This window comes from Loxodonta africana, chromosome 16 (assembly GCF_030014295.1).
Source record: "Loxodonta africana isolate mLoxAfr1 chromosome 16, mLoxAfr1.hap2, whole genome shotgun sequence".
Taxonomy (NCBI): Eukaryota; Metazoa; Chordata; class Mammalia; order Proboscidea; family Elephantidae; genus Loxodonta; species Loxodonta africana.
The window spans coordinates 36,478,503-36,493,089 of record NC_087357.1 but is presented as its reverse complement, the minus strand read 5'-3'; the positions used below and the strand labels follow the sequence as shown (position 1 = coordinate 36,493,089).

At 44.8% G+C, this 14,587-nt stretch overlaps 1 protein-coding gene across 6 annotated transcripts in view; it reads right to left on the bottom strand.

Annotated features, from left to right (window-relative positions):
- Window positions 1-20: 20 nt before the first annotated feature.
- MMS19 (MMS19 homolog, cytosolic iron-sulfur assembly component) overlaps window positions 21-14,587 on the bottom strand; it is a 33,953-nt gene continuing 19,386 nt past the window's right edge. For 5 of the 6 annotated variants that reach the window (XM_003409202.3, XM_023546855.2, XM_023546854.1 and 2 more), the window contains 23 exons: window positions 14,185-14,271; window positions 13,674-13,748; window positions 13,196-13,273; window positions 12,532-12,670; window positions 12,125-12,279; window positions 8,273-8,351; window positions 7,858-7,983; window positions 7,584-7,665; window positions 7,114-7,214; window positions 6,861-7,010; window positions 5,549-5,704; window positions 4,041-4,140; window positions 3,436-3,538; window positions 3,222-3,290; window positions 2,881-3,007; window positions 2,301-2,401; window positions 2,110-2,166; window positions 1,777-1,963; window positions 1,387-1,469; window positions 1,090-1,254; window positions 948-1,007; window positions 499-599; window positions 21-418 (listed from right to left, as the gene is read on the bottom strand). In XM_003409202.3, coding sequence (XP_003409250.1) covers window positions 391-418; window positions 499-599; window positions 948-1,007; window positions 1,090-1,254; window positions 1,387-1,469; window positions 1,777-1,963; window positions 2,110-2,166; window positions 2,301-2,401; window positions 2,881-3,007; window positions 3,222-3,290; window positions 3,436-3,538; window positions 4,041-4,140; window positions 5,549-5,704; window positions 6,861-7,010; window positions 7,114-7,214; window positions 7,584-7,665; window positions 7,858-7,983; window positions 8,273-8,351; window positions 12,125-12,279; window positions 12,532-12,670; window positions 13,196-13,273; window positions 13,674-13,748; window positions 14,185-14,271 — 2,409 coding nt within the window. In that variant the 3' untranslated portion in view covers window positions 21-390. The remainder of the gene's footprint in view (window positions 419-498; window positions 600-947; window positions 1,008-1,089; window positions 1,255-1,386; window positions 1,470-1,776; window positions 1,964-2,109; window positions 2,167-2,300; window positions 2,402-2,880; window positions 3,008-3,221; window positions 3,291-3,435; window positions 3,539-4,040; window positions 4,141-5,548; window positions 5,705-6,860; window positions 7,011-7,113; window positions 7,215-7,583; window positions 7,666-7,857; window positions 7,984-8,272; window positions 8,352-12,124; window positions 12,280-12,531; window positions 12,671-13,195; window positions 13,274-13,673; window positions 13,749-14,184; window positions 14,272-14,587) is intronic. The other variant, XM_023546853.2, reaches the window with a different exon arrangement.

Sequence of the window (14,587 nt, the reverse complement as noted above, 5' to 3'; positions counted from 1 at the left end):
GGGAACACCTGACAGCCCCATTACCAAAAGAAACCTTTATTCTCCAGCAAGTACACACACATCATCCACCCTCCCTGGTCCTCAGGGCCACATTCATTTGCATTCACCCCTCAGCAGCACATCTTCCTTTTTCGGCCATATACATGAAAGAGCCCACAAGATCCTTCTTCACATACAAGTAGTCTCACACTTCGTTACTTCACAAACCCATTACAAGTCAGGATTCCTATGTTTCTTGTACAGCCGTGCAGCAGAGGCCCAGCATTTGTGCTGTGTCAGTGGAGAGGAAGTCAGACGCCAGTGGTCTCCCTGCCTTGAGCAAGATGGCTCAATAATTAGTAATCCTGGGTTAGATTGTCAGTGAGAACAGTCACGGCCAAGGCCAAGGGCTCAGCTGCCGGGGCTCCCCAGCAGAAACCTGTAGGCAAAAAGAACATTTGCAGTATTAGTTATGAAGCTCGTTTCGACCCCCATCTCGCCCATCGGCTAGAAACTCACCACTCTCCCCTGGCTGACACTGCTTCCTTGCGCACCAGTCTCTTCTTGTCATCCAGGGGCTTGGCTAGGGCCCGGATCACCTGTGGTTTGTAGGGCAGCAGCTGTGGAGTCAGAAGAAATAATCTGAGGCTTGCTCAAGACCAAGACAACTGAGAGAGCCAATTCTCTGACTTTGTCCAATTAATATTGAGAAGAAAGCAAAACTTGTCTTGTTTTTCTTTAGTGATTCCAGAGGATGCTATGTTGCAGGATAGTCATTTTATTATAGGGTAGTGGGGATTTACTGAGTCCACTTTGGGCCCAAGGAAGAAAATCCTTGCCTGTCTACACCTTGTAGTTCATACTTCAGTTACACAGCAGGGTTGCTAATCCCATTTGACTAAGGCAAAAAGGTACTTCTCTGGCTCATCTAAGAAATTTCCATGCCAGAGAGGGTCTGAGGTACTCACCACAGGGGTGGGCAGGCGAGTGAGTGCGTGCATACACTGCAGTGCTGCTATCCGGACCGCCTGGAACACAACCATAAGGAGATGAGGGGAGGCATGAGAAGGTGAGACACAGGTGCCAAAGGGTTGCTGGGGCTCAACACACCATGGAAGGGCTAGAGCTGAGGTTCAGAAACTTGGTGACGAGGGTGTCAATGTGAAGACTCATGACTTGGGGTGCTTCCAGTAGAAGAGGCTGAAGGCAGCTGAGGGTGGAGAGCTGTACCACACAGTCAGGGCAGGACAGGGCCTCCAGCAGCAAGGAGAGAAGCTAAGGGACAACAGGAAAGTGGGGGGATAACCATGTTACCCGATGATCCTGGCTATCCTCGTCCCCTTTCTAGTCTCAGCTAGAAACCAATGGCTTTGTCCCTTACTCAGAGGGTCCGACTGTAGGACTTACTGTGGGCAGCTCTGGCAAGAGCACAGGCTTGGGCAGTCTGTTAAGTACATGAGATAGACCCTTCAGGTAATTTGGCTTCACATCTGTAACAAATGGAAAAGCTCAGGGGAGAAACTAGACTTAGACAATAGCTTGAGAATTCAACTCTAATCTCTGAGCCTGGAATATCAGCCAACAAAGAAGTAAAAAACCCCTCAAGCTCAGAATAAGCAAGGTATGCCAGTCATAAGGAAAAAGGAGGACAAGAACCTGAAAGTTTAGTCTTGTAGGTATAGACCACGTTACAGCTCTGAAGCAGCACTCAGGCCCTCAATTACCACTTTAGGGAATGTGGTCTGGGCAAAGCAGAGAAGATGTGTGTTTGGGGCCTTCCCTTCAGGCTCTCCTCACCTTGCGGAGCAGCATGGAAGCCCTGGACCAAGGCAGGCACGTTATCCGTGAAGAACCGCTGGCGGAACATGATCCGCACTTCAGCATGGCCAGCGCGGGTCAGTACGTCAGAGCAGTCGGACATGAGCAGAGAGAAGCCGTCAGCTGCTGCTGGACCTAGTTCTGGATCACTCAGGAGGCCCATGAGCTAGAAAAAAAAGTCTTTGAGGTACATCAGAGAAGAAGGATCTTGAAGACCCAAGAGGAAAATGGAAGTCGTATCTGGAAGGACAAGGATTGACAGGGAAGTTCCTGGTGAGATCCTAGGCTCTCCTGTCTCCAGAAAAGACTTACTCGGTCTGTGAGGCAGGAGCTGCGAGGGTGGTATCTGAGCACTAGGGCCTTTGTTACCTGTAATCAGAAAGAGAACAGTAAGGGCGTGCACGACCCTCAAACCCAGAACCCTGAGAAGCATATGCTTCTGGTTCATGGTCAAACAGATCTACTTTATCTAGCCAGACATAACTGCCAGTCCAGTTCCTTACCCAGAGAAGCAATGTGAAGGCCTGAACGCTGTATGGCCCAGAGCCCAGGCCAGTCTCCACTTTGTCCATAGCCAGCTGTATGAATTCATCCAACTGCTGCCCTAAAAAGGAGGGAAGAAATGCTGATGTAAAGGCTACAAATTTCTCCTTTAATAATGAATGTAAATCACCTAAACGCAGCGCTCCCTGAGAAGCTGTTAAAAAAGAACAATTACCACTCTGCCTGTGGACCTTGCCCACTCAGCTCTAGGATGCGGGAGCGTGGAGTTCTCATAATGCAGGGGTGCCAGCATTTAAACAGCAACGGCTGTCTACTTGCAACAAAGAACTGTCCGTAACAGCTCTGCTGTAGGGAGTAGGATGGCAGAAGTAGATCAAGCATTCTGCTTGTACTCACCCCCCCCCCTTATGCCCTGCAATGCTTTGCCCAACTCTGGTCTTGACTCTCATCCCAAAGGCTGTCCTAGGGCAGTGCCTGAATAGTTTGAGCCCTGTTATACTATCAGCAAGCTCCTTTTATGGTGATTCAGGGAGCTCTTGCCCCAGTCTTGCCCTCAAGCTCCATGCTCATCCCTAGTACCTGCAGGGTGCTTGTTGAGGAGTCCTGCGAAGCACTTGGCAGCAGCAGTGGAGGAGAAGGGGCAACTGTGGCAGCAACTCAGCTCTAGAAGCTCCCGCATGAGTTGGTTCAGCTGAGGGATTTCCACCTACAGAAAACCTAGTCATGTAACGGACCCAGAGAACACTTTGAGAGATACCGAGCAGAAAGTGGCAGCAGGCGCCAGGATGGATGAGAACTAACTTCTCCAATGGGGGAAGTGAAAGAACACCAGCTTAGCCTGTGGCAAATTTCAGCCCAGAAGTCACTTAGAACCTGCCTCCCCTTGTGGTTAAACAAGTATGCCCCCCAAATGTGCTCACGTTTCGTGGCAGGGAGCAGACAAAGGCCATAAGCAATGCAACTAGCCGCCGCTGTCCTGGGGAGCCACCCTGTAAAGGAAGAAGAACCCTATCAGGCCTGTCCTGCCTGCAATAGGCCTGTCTGCTTCTATGCCCATCCCAGACTTACCCTCATCAACACATTTGAAGGACTTAACGTCCTAAGATTCTCTTCCCCGATCCATCAAACCCTCACCTGGAATGGCTGGAATCTGCATGGGAAGCTGTTTTCAGGCAGAAAGGAGATGTTGCCATCCAGAAAGAGGGGCACAATGCGGGCCACACTCTGGGCAGCTAAGCTGAGGGTAGAACATGTGATGTTACCCAAGAAGCCAGGATTCTAAAGCAGCCCTCACCTCCACAGCAAAGCTTTTCCAGCAGGGGTTCACGTTAGAACCGCTGAGTCAATGGGCCAGGTCATGGTCATTCACGTACTCAGTTATGAACTCAGCACATGTTATGTGCCAGGCACTGTTCCTGTCCTAGGCCCTGGTGATACATCAGGGAATCAGATCAAGTCCCTATTCCCTTGGTGCTTACAATCTAGTGAGAGAGCTCAGTGTATATTTAAAAAATGCTCCCCAGGTGATTATTATGCACATCTGCAGCTAAGAACTACTGGCCCATGGCTCACCCGCCCCCAGAGCCCAAAAGCACGGAAAAGCCCTTCTCTTACTTTGCCAGCAAAACTTAAAAAACAAAAAACTGGCTCCACATTTAAACCTGGGTAAAAGGACAGCTCAGAGGGCAGCTGTCTGCTGCTGCTTGTTCAGAATGCCAACACATCTATGTTTTACTCACTCGGGGCTCAGGTGGGTGGTGGCAGTGCCAATGACAGACACCATGGCAGCCAAGACCTCATCCTCCAACAGCACTTTTCTCAGAACTGATGGCTCCTTCTCTGCAAAAACAAAGTAACACACACACATAGAGACCCATGGGGAATCACAAGGCCGTAAGTGAGTGGTTCAGAGTTCCGTATGGCTAGGTCCTATCATTATGACTGAGGTAGGACCCGAGTTACAACAGCATCAGTTTTTAATCTGCCCCTAGTAGTTCTGTAGACCTGAGAACAGTCAAGGGACTGGAGACGCAAGTGGTCTAATCTGAGGCCACAGGGAGCTCTTTGGAACTTTGTGCACAGTCCTTGGACTTGGCAACACTGGAAAACAGTGGTGTCACTAGGGTTGGTGTCACCCCCCTCTGTGGACCTCCGTCCCAGACCATAGAGAATCCTTCATGTTTTCTGCACTAATGTTACTGATAAATCCTAATTCCTGTATAGCATCTCTTCTTTTCCTTTAATTACTTACGTTCTCAAAAATGTTATTGATACGGGTTCACAAATACTAACTACCACATTACCGTAGCTAAAACACCAGGAAATCTGACAGAATCTGTGACCATGGAAACACCGGCAGCAAGGAGAACCACAGTGGGTACGTACAGCAGGTGCTTGCAGGGCGTGCAGATGGAATGTGATTCGAAGCATCATTGTAATTGGGGAAAAGTGACAGCTCTGACCAGAGAGCATGAGAAAGTTAGACAGTCATTTTGGTGTCACCCACTCTGACAGTGTCACCCGGTGAGGTCCACACCCTCTGCACTCCCCTAGTGATGCCACTGGTGGAAAGTAAGTGGACAGCTGATAGGAATGTTTTTAACATCAGCAACGGTAACAATGGTCTTTTCGAAGACAAATAACACGGACTTACCTTCATGGGCTCTTACCATTTATAGCAACTATCAAATATTGAGCACCAGCAGTCTGAATCCACCAGGCAGTCCTTGGAAACGCTACGAGGCAGTTCTGCTCTGTCCCATAGGGTCGCTATGAGTGGGAACTGACTCGACGGCAACGGTTTATGTTGCCATGCACTATACATGATCTCGTGTAATCCCTACCAACTACCCTGTGAACTATTATTTTTTCTCTCCATTTTATAAATGTGGAAACTGAGGCTGAGAAGGCTAAATATCTTTGCCCAGGTTAGCAAGTGGTAGAATTGAGGATGAAACCCAAACAGGTCTGCTTGACTCCAGAGCCTAATTCTAACTAATGTCATAGCACTTAAAAGAGAAAAAAAGAGTATATCCTTTTGAGTGTTACTAACACTAATAGATTTTGGTTCCTACCATTGGTCAGGTTGGCAAACTTTTCTCTGAGACAAAGAATTCAAAATAGTAAGCTTCTGAAGGTAGAAAATTGCAGTACTAGCGATTCCCAGAAGGTGGCAGTGCTGTTCTGTACTAGTGGAAGGCAGCCTTCCTAGAGGAGGGGTAGTGAAGGAGAAGAGCAGTGTGGTTACCTGGCATGGAAGCCTGCACAGCCAAGGCAAGCAGGCAAGGTACAGCTGTCTGATGGAAATACCAGCAGCTCGCGGGGTCCTGCTGGCATTTTTCTGCCACCTGCTGGAGGCTCTGACAGACAGCAATAACTTCACTGGATCCTGTAACCACATTCCCTGTGTGGCAAGAAAGTCAGTGTTCCCTGTGAGGTTTGTTTAAAAGCACCTCCAGGTATTTCAGATACAGCAGATGGGAAGAACAATTAAAGAAGAGTGACTAAGGAGACCAGAAAACAAAAAAACCAAACCCAGTGCCGCTGAGTCGATTTCGACTCAGAGCGACCCTACAGGACAGAGTAGAACTGCCCCATAGAGTTTCCAAGGACCGCCCGGTGGATTTGAACTGCCATCCCTTTGGTTAGCAGCCGTAGCACTTAACCACTACACCACCAGGGTTTCCAAGGAGACCAGGAGTCTCTTATTAAAGAGCCAAGGAATTTTATTCTCGCCTATTCCTTTCATTTATTCAATTTTGGAGTTGAGATCTGTTCTGTGTCAGGCTGTGTAACACAAGTGTTCACATACACTCTCTTACTGTTTTCCACAACAATCCTAAAAATCCAACAACTCCACCATTTTGTAGAAGAGGGTATGGAGGCTCAGTGAAATTATCTCTGGTTTTTCAGGGTCACAGTATGTGCAAAGTCAGAAACCAAACCCAGGTCATACTCTGAGCCCACTGTTCCTTTTACTACATAACTGCTGCTACAACAATCACTGCAGACATCCTACCCAAGGGCTGCATGTGCAGAGAGGCAGGGATCCCAGGTGGTTAGTGAGGGCCCATGGTGATCATGCATAGGTCTGCAGTAGCAAGAGCTGCTGTAACTTTTGCCTTGGAGCAGTACTTCTCACTCAAGTTTGAGGGGCAGGGATCTTGCACATTACTTGGGGACCCTGTTCAAATGCTGATTCTGATCAGTAGGGGCCTAAGATGATGCCCATGCTGCTGGGCAACAGACCATTATTTCGAGTAGCAAGGCCTTAAAGTTGTGCTTCTCAAGTCTGACTCCACATTAAAGTCACCTGGGCAGTCTTAACAATTACTCTTGCCCAAGACCCATCCTTCCTCAGAGATTGATTCAGTTGGACTGAGTGAAACTCAAGCACCAAAACTTTTAAAATGTTCTCCATATGACTTTTATGTATAGTCACAATTAGAACCACTGCCTTAGAGGCATCGACTCCGAAGCTGGCCATTGCTCCCTATTCAGCTCAGCCCAGCACTTGGCCCTTGCCTACTCCTTATTTTGTATTGCTGGTAGGTAGTTACCTTTGTCCATCTGCCAGAGATGCTGCAGCAGCAGAGGCAGGGTCTTCTTTACAATGCTGGGATGTGTTGATACAGCCGACAAGGCTTGCAGACAGCGCAGATGCCTTGAGCATTTGGTGGGCCCATCGCCTCTAGCCAAATCTGACTCTCCTGAAAGGAACACGAGACAAGGTTTCACTGTGTGATGGCAAGCATGGAGGTTCCCAAAGTCTTCCTGGGAAGGAGTGGGCTACAGAAGATTAGAGACACATACCTACATGCAACTCTTCAGCAAGCTTGGGCACTAGGTGGCTGCTGAAGGCCACAGGGTAGAGAGTGGCTAGGGTTCCTGATGCTTCCATTGCTGCCACACTGCTGGGGGCACAGGGCAGATGAGCATTAGCTGAGCTCTGGCCCACTATTCTCTTACCTAGGCCTGCCACAGACAGGTTCAGAAGTGTGGGCCCCTGAGGCTGCCTTGCTGAAAATGAAAAGCAGGACTCAGGTACCTATCCCACTGAGTTGGACACGACTTCTTAATGCCGAGGAGAGAAAGAAACAGAAAGAGAGAGAGCACAGTCCTGCATCTCTCCAATTGGTTAGCAGTCACAGCCAAATATGGGGCCCACCTCCCCTAAGGAGAGCCAAGAGTCAGAAGCAAGAGCCCTGATCCTTGCTGGTTCTCTTGTTGCCAACACAGAGGCAGGGAAGAACTTGCTCTATCTCGCTGCTTTAGATTCTCACCAACTCTGGGACTCCTCCTCCAGGAAACTCAGTCTGTATAGGTGACCCACTGCCAGCTCCAAGTCCCCAGAAGACAGGAGATCTGTGATTAAAAGGGAATGTGAACCTCAGCTTTCCTTCCCCACAGCCACCATACCCAAAATCCTATTAGAAATCTCAAATCATTTAGAGTTGTAGTATGAACTAGGATATTAAGACTGTTCTTCACTTAAGACAGGAAATCACAAGAGAGGGACCAATACCCTAAATTTCTGTCTTCCCTCTTAAGATGTACCTGGCTGGGCACCCAAGACTGTAAGCATACGGATGCCAACAAGTTGAAGTTGGGTACTGGGGTCTGTCAGGTTCATGAACACCAGTGAGCACAGCTGGTCCTTGAAGCCACTCAGAGGCTGTTCATCTAGAAAAAGACAGATTAGAGGGAAACTCTTACATTCCACAGCCCTGACTCAATAGTGATGCAAAAACACCTTGGGCAGGTTTAAGGAGCTTAATCCAGTGGGTGTCCAGGAAGCCCACTGGGAAAAAACAAACAGATCTGATCCAATAAGTTTTCTCTTATGCTACAACCTCAGAACAGGGCCACTGTTCTAAACGATTTCTCTTTACAACTCCTTGCCCTGCTGTGTTTTATAGGGCTACAGTGCTGCACAGCCCTCCAGGTTACCACAACTGAAAGGTGAACCCACCTTTGTCTTCATAGCCCCATTTCTGCTGCAGCTTCAAAAACCCAAGCATCATTTCAAGGATTGTCCGCCGCTGGTTGCTCTGTAATGTTTTAAGTGGTAATGAAGTAAAAAAGTCAGAGAGAATCAAACAGAGTATCAATAAGGAAACAGAAAACTTGAATATCACTAAGAATCTATTAGACTATATATATATACACGTATATACACACACACACACACAGTCCATTCCAAAACAGCGAATACACATTCTCAAATGCACATGGAACATTCAAGAAGACAGACCGTCTGTTAAGCCACAAAACAGTCTTAGTAAATTTTAAGACTGAAATAATACAAAGTATCTTTTCTGATCATAATGGGATGAAAGTAGAAATCAGTAACACAAGGAACAACTGGAAAATTAACAAATATGTGGAAATTAAACAATCTTAAACAACCTATGGGTCAAAGAAATCCCAAGGGAAATTAGAAAATACCTTGAGATGAATGAAAACAAAAATAAACACCAAAAATTATGGGATGCAGCAAAAGCAGTATTAAGTGGGAAATTTATAGCTATAAATACCTACATTAAAAAAGAAGAAAGATCTCAAAGCAGTAACCTAACTGTATACCTTAAGGTGTACAGAAAAGCAAAATAAACTCAAAGCTAGCAGAAGGAAAAAAATAACAAAGATTAGAGCAGAGGTAAACAAACTGGAGACTAGAAAGAAAAAATTCAACAAGAACAAAAATTGGTTCTTTGAGAAGATCAACAAAACTGACACACCTTTAGCTAGACTAAGAAAAAAGAGAAGACTTCAATTACTGAAACCAGAAATGAAAGTGGGACTATTACTACTGATTTTATAGAAATTACAAGAATTATAAGAAAATACTATGAACAGTTGTATGCCAACAAATTGGATAACTTAGGTGAAATAGATGAATTCCTAAAAACGTACAAACTACCAAAACTGATTCAAGAAGAAATAGAAAATCTGAAACAGAGCTTTAACAAGGAAATTGAATTGAATCAGAAGCTTTTCAACTAGGGCGTCAGTTGTTTTGTTCCAGTTCAAATCCCTGCTGAGAATTTGCATTTCTAACAAGTTTCCAGGCAATGCTGCTGGTTATGAACCAGTTCTGAAAACCACTAAAAGAGCTGTGGTTTTCAAAATTTATTATACATAAGAATCATCTGGGGATTTTATTAAAATGTAGGTTCTGATTCAGCGTATCTGGGGTAGAAAGAAAAAATCTTCCGCAGGGGTCTGAACTGGTTCAAAGCCAGCGACCAGATGCCTTCACTGGTGAACTCTACAGAACATTAAAGAATTAACACCAATCCTTCTTAAACTCTTCCCAAAAACGGAAAAAGTAGGAAAGCTTCCAAACTTATTCTATGAGGCCAGACTATCCTGATACCAAAAAGCCAAAGATACTACAATAAAAGAAAACTATAGGACAATATCTCTTAGGAAATCCTTAACAAAATACTAGTGAACTGAATTCAATGGAATACTAAAAGGATTATATACCATGACCAAGTAGGATTTATCCCTGGAATGCAAAGATGGTTCAGTATATGAAAATCAATCATTGTAATATGCCACACTAATAGAATGAAGGAAAGAACCCACATTATCATCTCAGTTGATATAGAAGAAGCAGTTGACAAAATCCAGCACCCTTTCATGATAAAAACACTCACACTAGAAGGAACTTCTTCAACATTATAAAGGCTATATAGGAAAAACATGTAACAGCTAACATCACACTCAATGGTGAAAGACTGGAAGCTTTTCTCTTAATACCAGGAACAAGACAAGGATGTCGGCTTTTGCCACTTCTATCCAACACAGAGTCGCTATGAGTTGGACTTGACTCGACAGCAATGGGTTTTTTTGGATTCAACACAGGGCTGGAAGTTCTAGCCAGAGTAATTAGGCGAGTAAAAGAAAAGGCATCCAAATTGGAAAGGAAGTAATAAAATTATCTCTGTTCATTGATGACACGCTTCTATATAGAAAATCCTAAAGAATCCACAAAAAAAACTGTTAGAGCTAATGAATTCAGCAGAGTTGTAGCATACAAAACTAACATACAAAATCAGTTGTATTTCTATATACTAGCAATGAATAATCTGAAAAGAAAACTAAGGAAACAATTCCGTTTACAATAGCATGAAAAATAATAAAATACTTAAATTTAACCAAGGAGCTGAAAGACTTAACACATTGGAAACTATAAAGCATTGCTGAAAGAAATTAAAAAAGACCTAAACAAGTAGAACAATATCCTGTGTTCATGGGTTAGAAGGACTTGATATTATTAAGATGACAATACTATCCAAAGCTATCTACAGATTCAATGCAACCCCTATCAAAGTCTTAACAGTGTTTTCTGTATAAACAGACAACAAAAAACAAACCCGTTGCCCATGAGTCAATTCCGACTCATAGTGACCCTATAGGACAGAGGAGAACTGCCTCACAGAGTTTCCAAGGAGTGCCTGGTGGATTCGAACTGCTGTCCTTTTGGTTAGTAGCTGTAGTTCTTAACCACTATACAACCAAACCAAAAACCAAACCCGTTGCTGTCGAGTTGATTCCGACTCACAGCGACACTATAGGACACAGTAAAACTGCCCCATAGGGTTTTCAAGGAGCATCTAGTGGATTTGAACTGCGAACCTTTTGGTTAGCAGCCACAGCTCTTAACCACTATGCCATCATGGTTTCCTAATAGAAAAACCCATCCTAAAATTAATATGAAATTTAAAGGGAACCTGAATAGCCAAAGTAATCATGAAAAAGAACAAGAAAGATGGAGAACTCACACTTCCTGATTTCAAAACATAGTACAAAGGTACAATAAGTGTGGTATTGGCATAAGGATAGACATATAGACCCAGAGACTAGCACAGACAGCCCAGAAATAAACCCTCACTTATATGGGCAATTGATTTTCAACAAGGGTATCAAGACCATTCAATGAGGCAAGGACAGTTTTTTCAACAAATGGGGCTAGGAACACTAGATATCCACATGCAAAAGAATGAAATTGGACCCTTACCTTACACCATAGAAAAAAATTAACTCAAAATAGATCAAAGACCTAAATTTAAGAGCTAAAACTATAAAACTCTTAGAAGAAAATGTAAGGGAAAAATCTTCAAGACTTTGGATTTGGCAATGGATATGATACCAAAAGCACAAGCAACAAGAGAAAAAACAGATAACCAGACTTAATCAAAATTAAAAACATTGTGCATCAAAGGACCATATCAATGGAGTACAAAGTTGACCCACAGAATGGGAGAAAATATTTGCAAATCATGTATTTGATAAGAGATTAATACTCAGATATATAAACCTTGAAAACATCATGCTACATGAAATAGGCCAGATACAAAAGGAAAATATTGTATGATTCTACTTTTATGAGGTATCTAGAACAGACAAATTCATAGAGACAGAAAGTAAAATAGAGATGACCAAGGGTTGAGGGGAGCGGGAAACAGGATATTATTTAATGGATACGGGGTTTCTGTCTGTGATAATGAAAACGTTCTGGAATTAGACAGTGGTGATGGTTATACAACACCGTGAATGTACTTAATGCCACCTAATTGTACACGTAGCAATGGTTAAAATGGTAAATTTTATTTGTATTTTATCGCAATAAAAAAAGTGTAAAAAAAAACGTGAGTCAGGGAAAGAGCAAACAAAGGAACCAACAGTAGCTAATGGGGGCAAAACCCAAGATCTACCATCTGGACTCAAGCTCAATATTCGTGTTCCTTCTCTATAAGAAAGAGATCTTGGCAAACACATCCCACCATTTCCCTGAAAGATTCTCCTCCCTTACCTGATTATGCTTGTGGAACTGTTCCAACAGCAAAGGCAGTACGTTGCTGGTGATGTGGTCACAGGCCCGGGCAGATGCACCTGCAGCTGCCTGCAACAGCTTGGTACTTGGCCATACCAGTTTCATGTCTGGTTCACACAAATGGTGCCTGCAGTCTAGAGAGGTAGCATGTCACAGACCTGAGAATAAACTGAATGTTGCCTGATCCCCTGCAGTCCATAAAAGGTAGAGACTGAGACCTGAGACAGTTTGCTAGCAGTTACTACTCAGGTTTGTCTTCAATTCAAAGTAGGATTGCAGCCCTAAATCACTGAAGATGTGGGGGCTACCCATGAAAGGTCATTGGCCCTTAAGCAATTTTATCTCTAGTGTTCACCCCCCCCATTCTGGCTCCGTGGCCCCATTACCCTGTAAGATGTTGTTAAGGAAGGAGTCAAGAAGGTCCTCATCATCAGCCCTTAGCACAGAGCACGACAAGCACGCAGTCAGGGAGTGGAGGGCTGTCAGACCCTCTGCCTCCACTCGCTCACTTGCCGTCTGGAACACCTGTCAGGGAAGATCCCATGGCTACTGAGGTGAGCCTGTACCACACGAGACCCCAGCCATCCACCGTTTATTTCCTTGGGCATGGGAGGTTTGAGAACCTTTAGAGCACAGCAATGGAAATCAACCCCTCGATGAGTTCTTCTCAACTGGTATGTTCTCACCAAGTCCTTAGTCTCACTAGGATTAATACACATGCTTTTGGAGGAACAGAACGCCAATTCTGAGCAGTAGCCGCTGAGGAACCTCTATTCTTGGTCTCTCCCTCTCCCCCTCTATGCAGCATGGCACCATGACCTATGCTTCTTAGCAGGGAAGGACAGGAAGTGGGCATTGTGCAAAGGTGATCTAGTGCTATCACTAGGCAGCTGACCCTCTCATTGGGACTTTCTCCCTTGTCATGCAACTGCAAGTATGCCCCCTTGCTTGGCCCTGGGGGCAACAAAGGGAAAAGGACAGGGTATATTATTTTCCCTTATACCTGACAAACGGGGTTAACAGTAGTGAGTTTGTTTAAGTAACACTCACCTCTCTGCGGATAGAAGCCCAAAGGCTGGGGAGGAAGTCCTTCAGTTCCTTCTGTCCATACACAGCACAACAAGCAGTCTGCCAAGTGAACCACACGTATCAGCTATCACACTCAGACTTTCTAGGATATGCAGGCATCTCAGCATAATGGCACCTGAGGGAGCCTGGCTCTCAGCAGAAAAGCCAGCAGTGTTTCATAACAGTCCTACCCAAGGCATAGGAAAATAGGAGCTCACCTGATTGATGAAAAAAGAAGCTTAAAGGGAGCCTTGGCCTACCTTTCCCAGATTACTCCTCAGTTACTATGGGACAAGACAATATGTAGCTGGGAGCTTTAGTCAACATACAGACCCAGATCCTGGGTATCCCTCTTTTGTAGACCATCAAACTGTTCCCTGGCTCTCCTAGAATCTATAATCCTTAGCACCCCTAACTTACCTAAAGGCAGCTAGACCCCGGAAGGAGAAAAATCACTCACTAGAGTCTGCAGAGAATCCAGCTTGGCACTCAGGATCTCAGAATCCACTTTCTCTATCAGAAGGGGCAGCAGGAACTGTGGGAGAGAAGGAAGAACTTAAGCCTGGGATGGTAGTGTCTCAGCTACACCAGGGTCAACACTGCCTCACTGCCATCAGTCCTCAGGGGCAGGTGTTACATCAAGGAACTACATTCAAGTCCAGAGTTAGGATTGAAAGGTAACCTTTCTGCCAAACTATGACCAGACCCCAAGTCACCTGAAAAACGGCCTACTTTGCAAAGCTATAGGATTTCAAAAGACAGTACCACATAGGAACTAGATTACTATTTTAAAGGAAAAGTTAGTAAGGTTTGCTACTTTGGAAGTCTGACTGCCACAAGCCTGAAGATGCTTGTAGGATGTCACTCTCTAAAATGCATACGAGATCCTTCTTTCCCCCCATACTTTTACTGTTTTTTCTTCAAAACTTTCGATGGGCCGAGGCTATATATCCTAATCTTGGTAGACCAACCTCGGCAAATCGGGGTGTCGAAGCCAGCACAGCTCGAAGACTGAGGATCAAGTCTTCTCTCTGGATACCATGGGGATCATTAGGTGGCTGAAAAAGCAAGAAGGGCCATGGGTTTGTATAACTCTTCTTCACACTTGGACATAAATTTCAACCTGGCAACCCTGCAGAACAGAGTAATATTTACACCCAGTCTGGCAGAAGAGTATGATATGAGGCCCCAGCAGGAAGACATGCTTGCTCTTTATGTGTTCTTTGGGGATTTTTTCTTTGTAACAGTAATTTTCTATCTGACTACATTGCTTGTATCTTACCACTCAGAAGTGAGCACCCTTAACCGTCTAGTGTATTACTTTTTCTCTCTATATGTAATGACTATGTGTTAGTATATACTAGTTCCCTATAA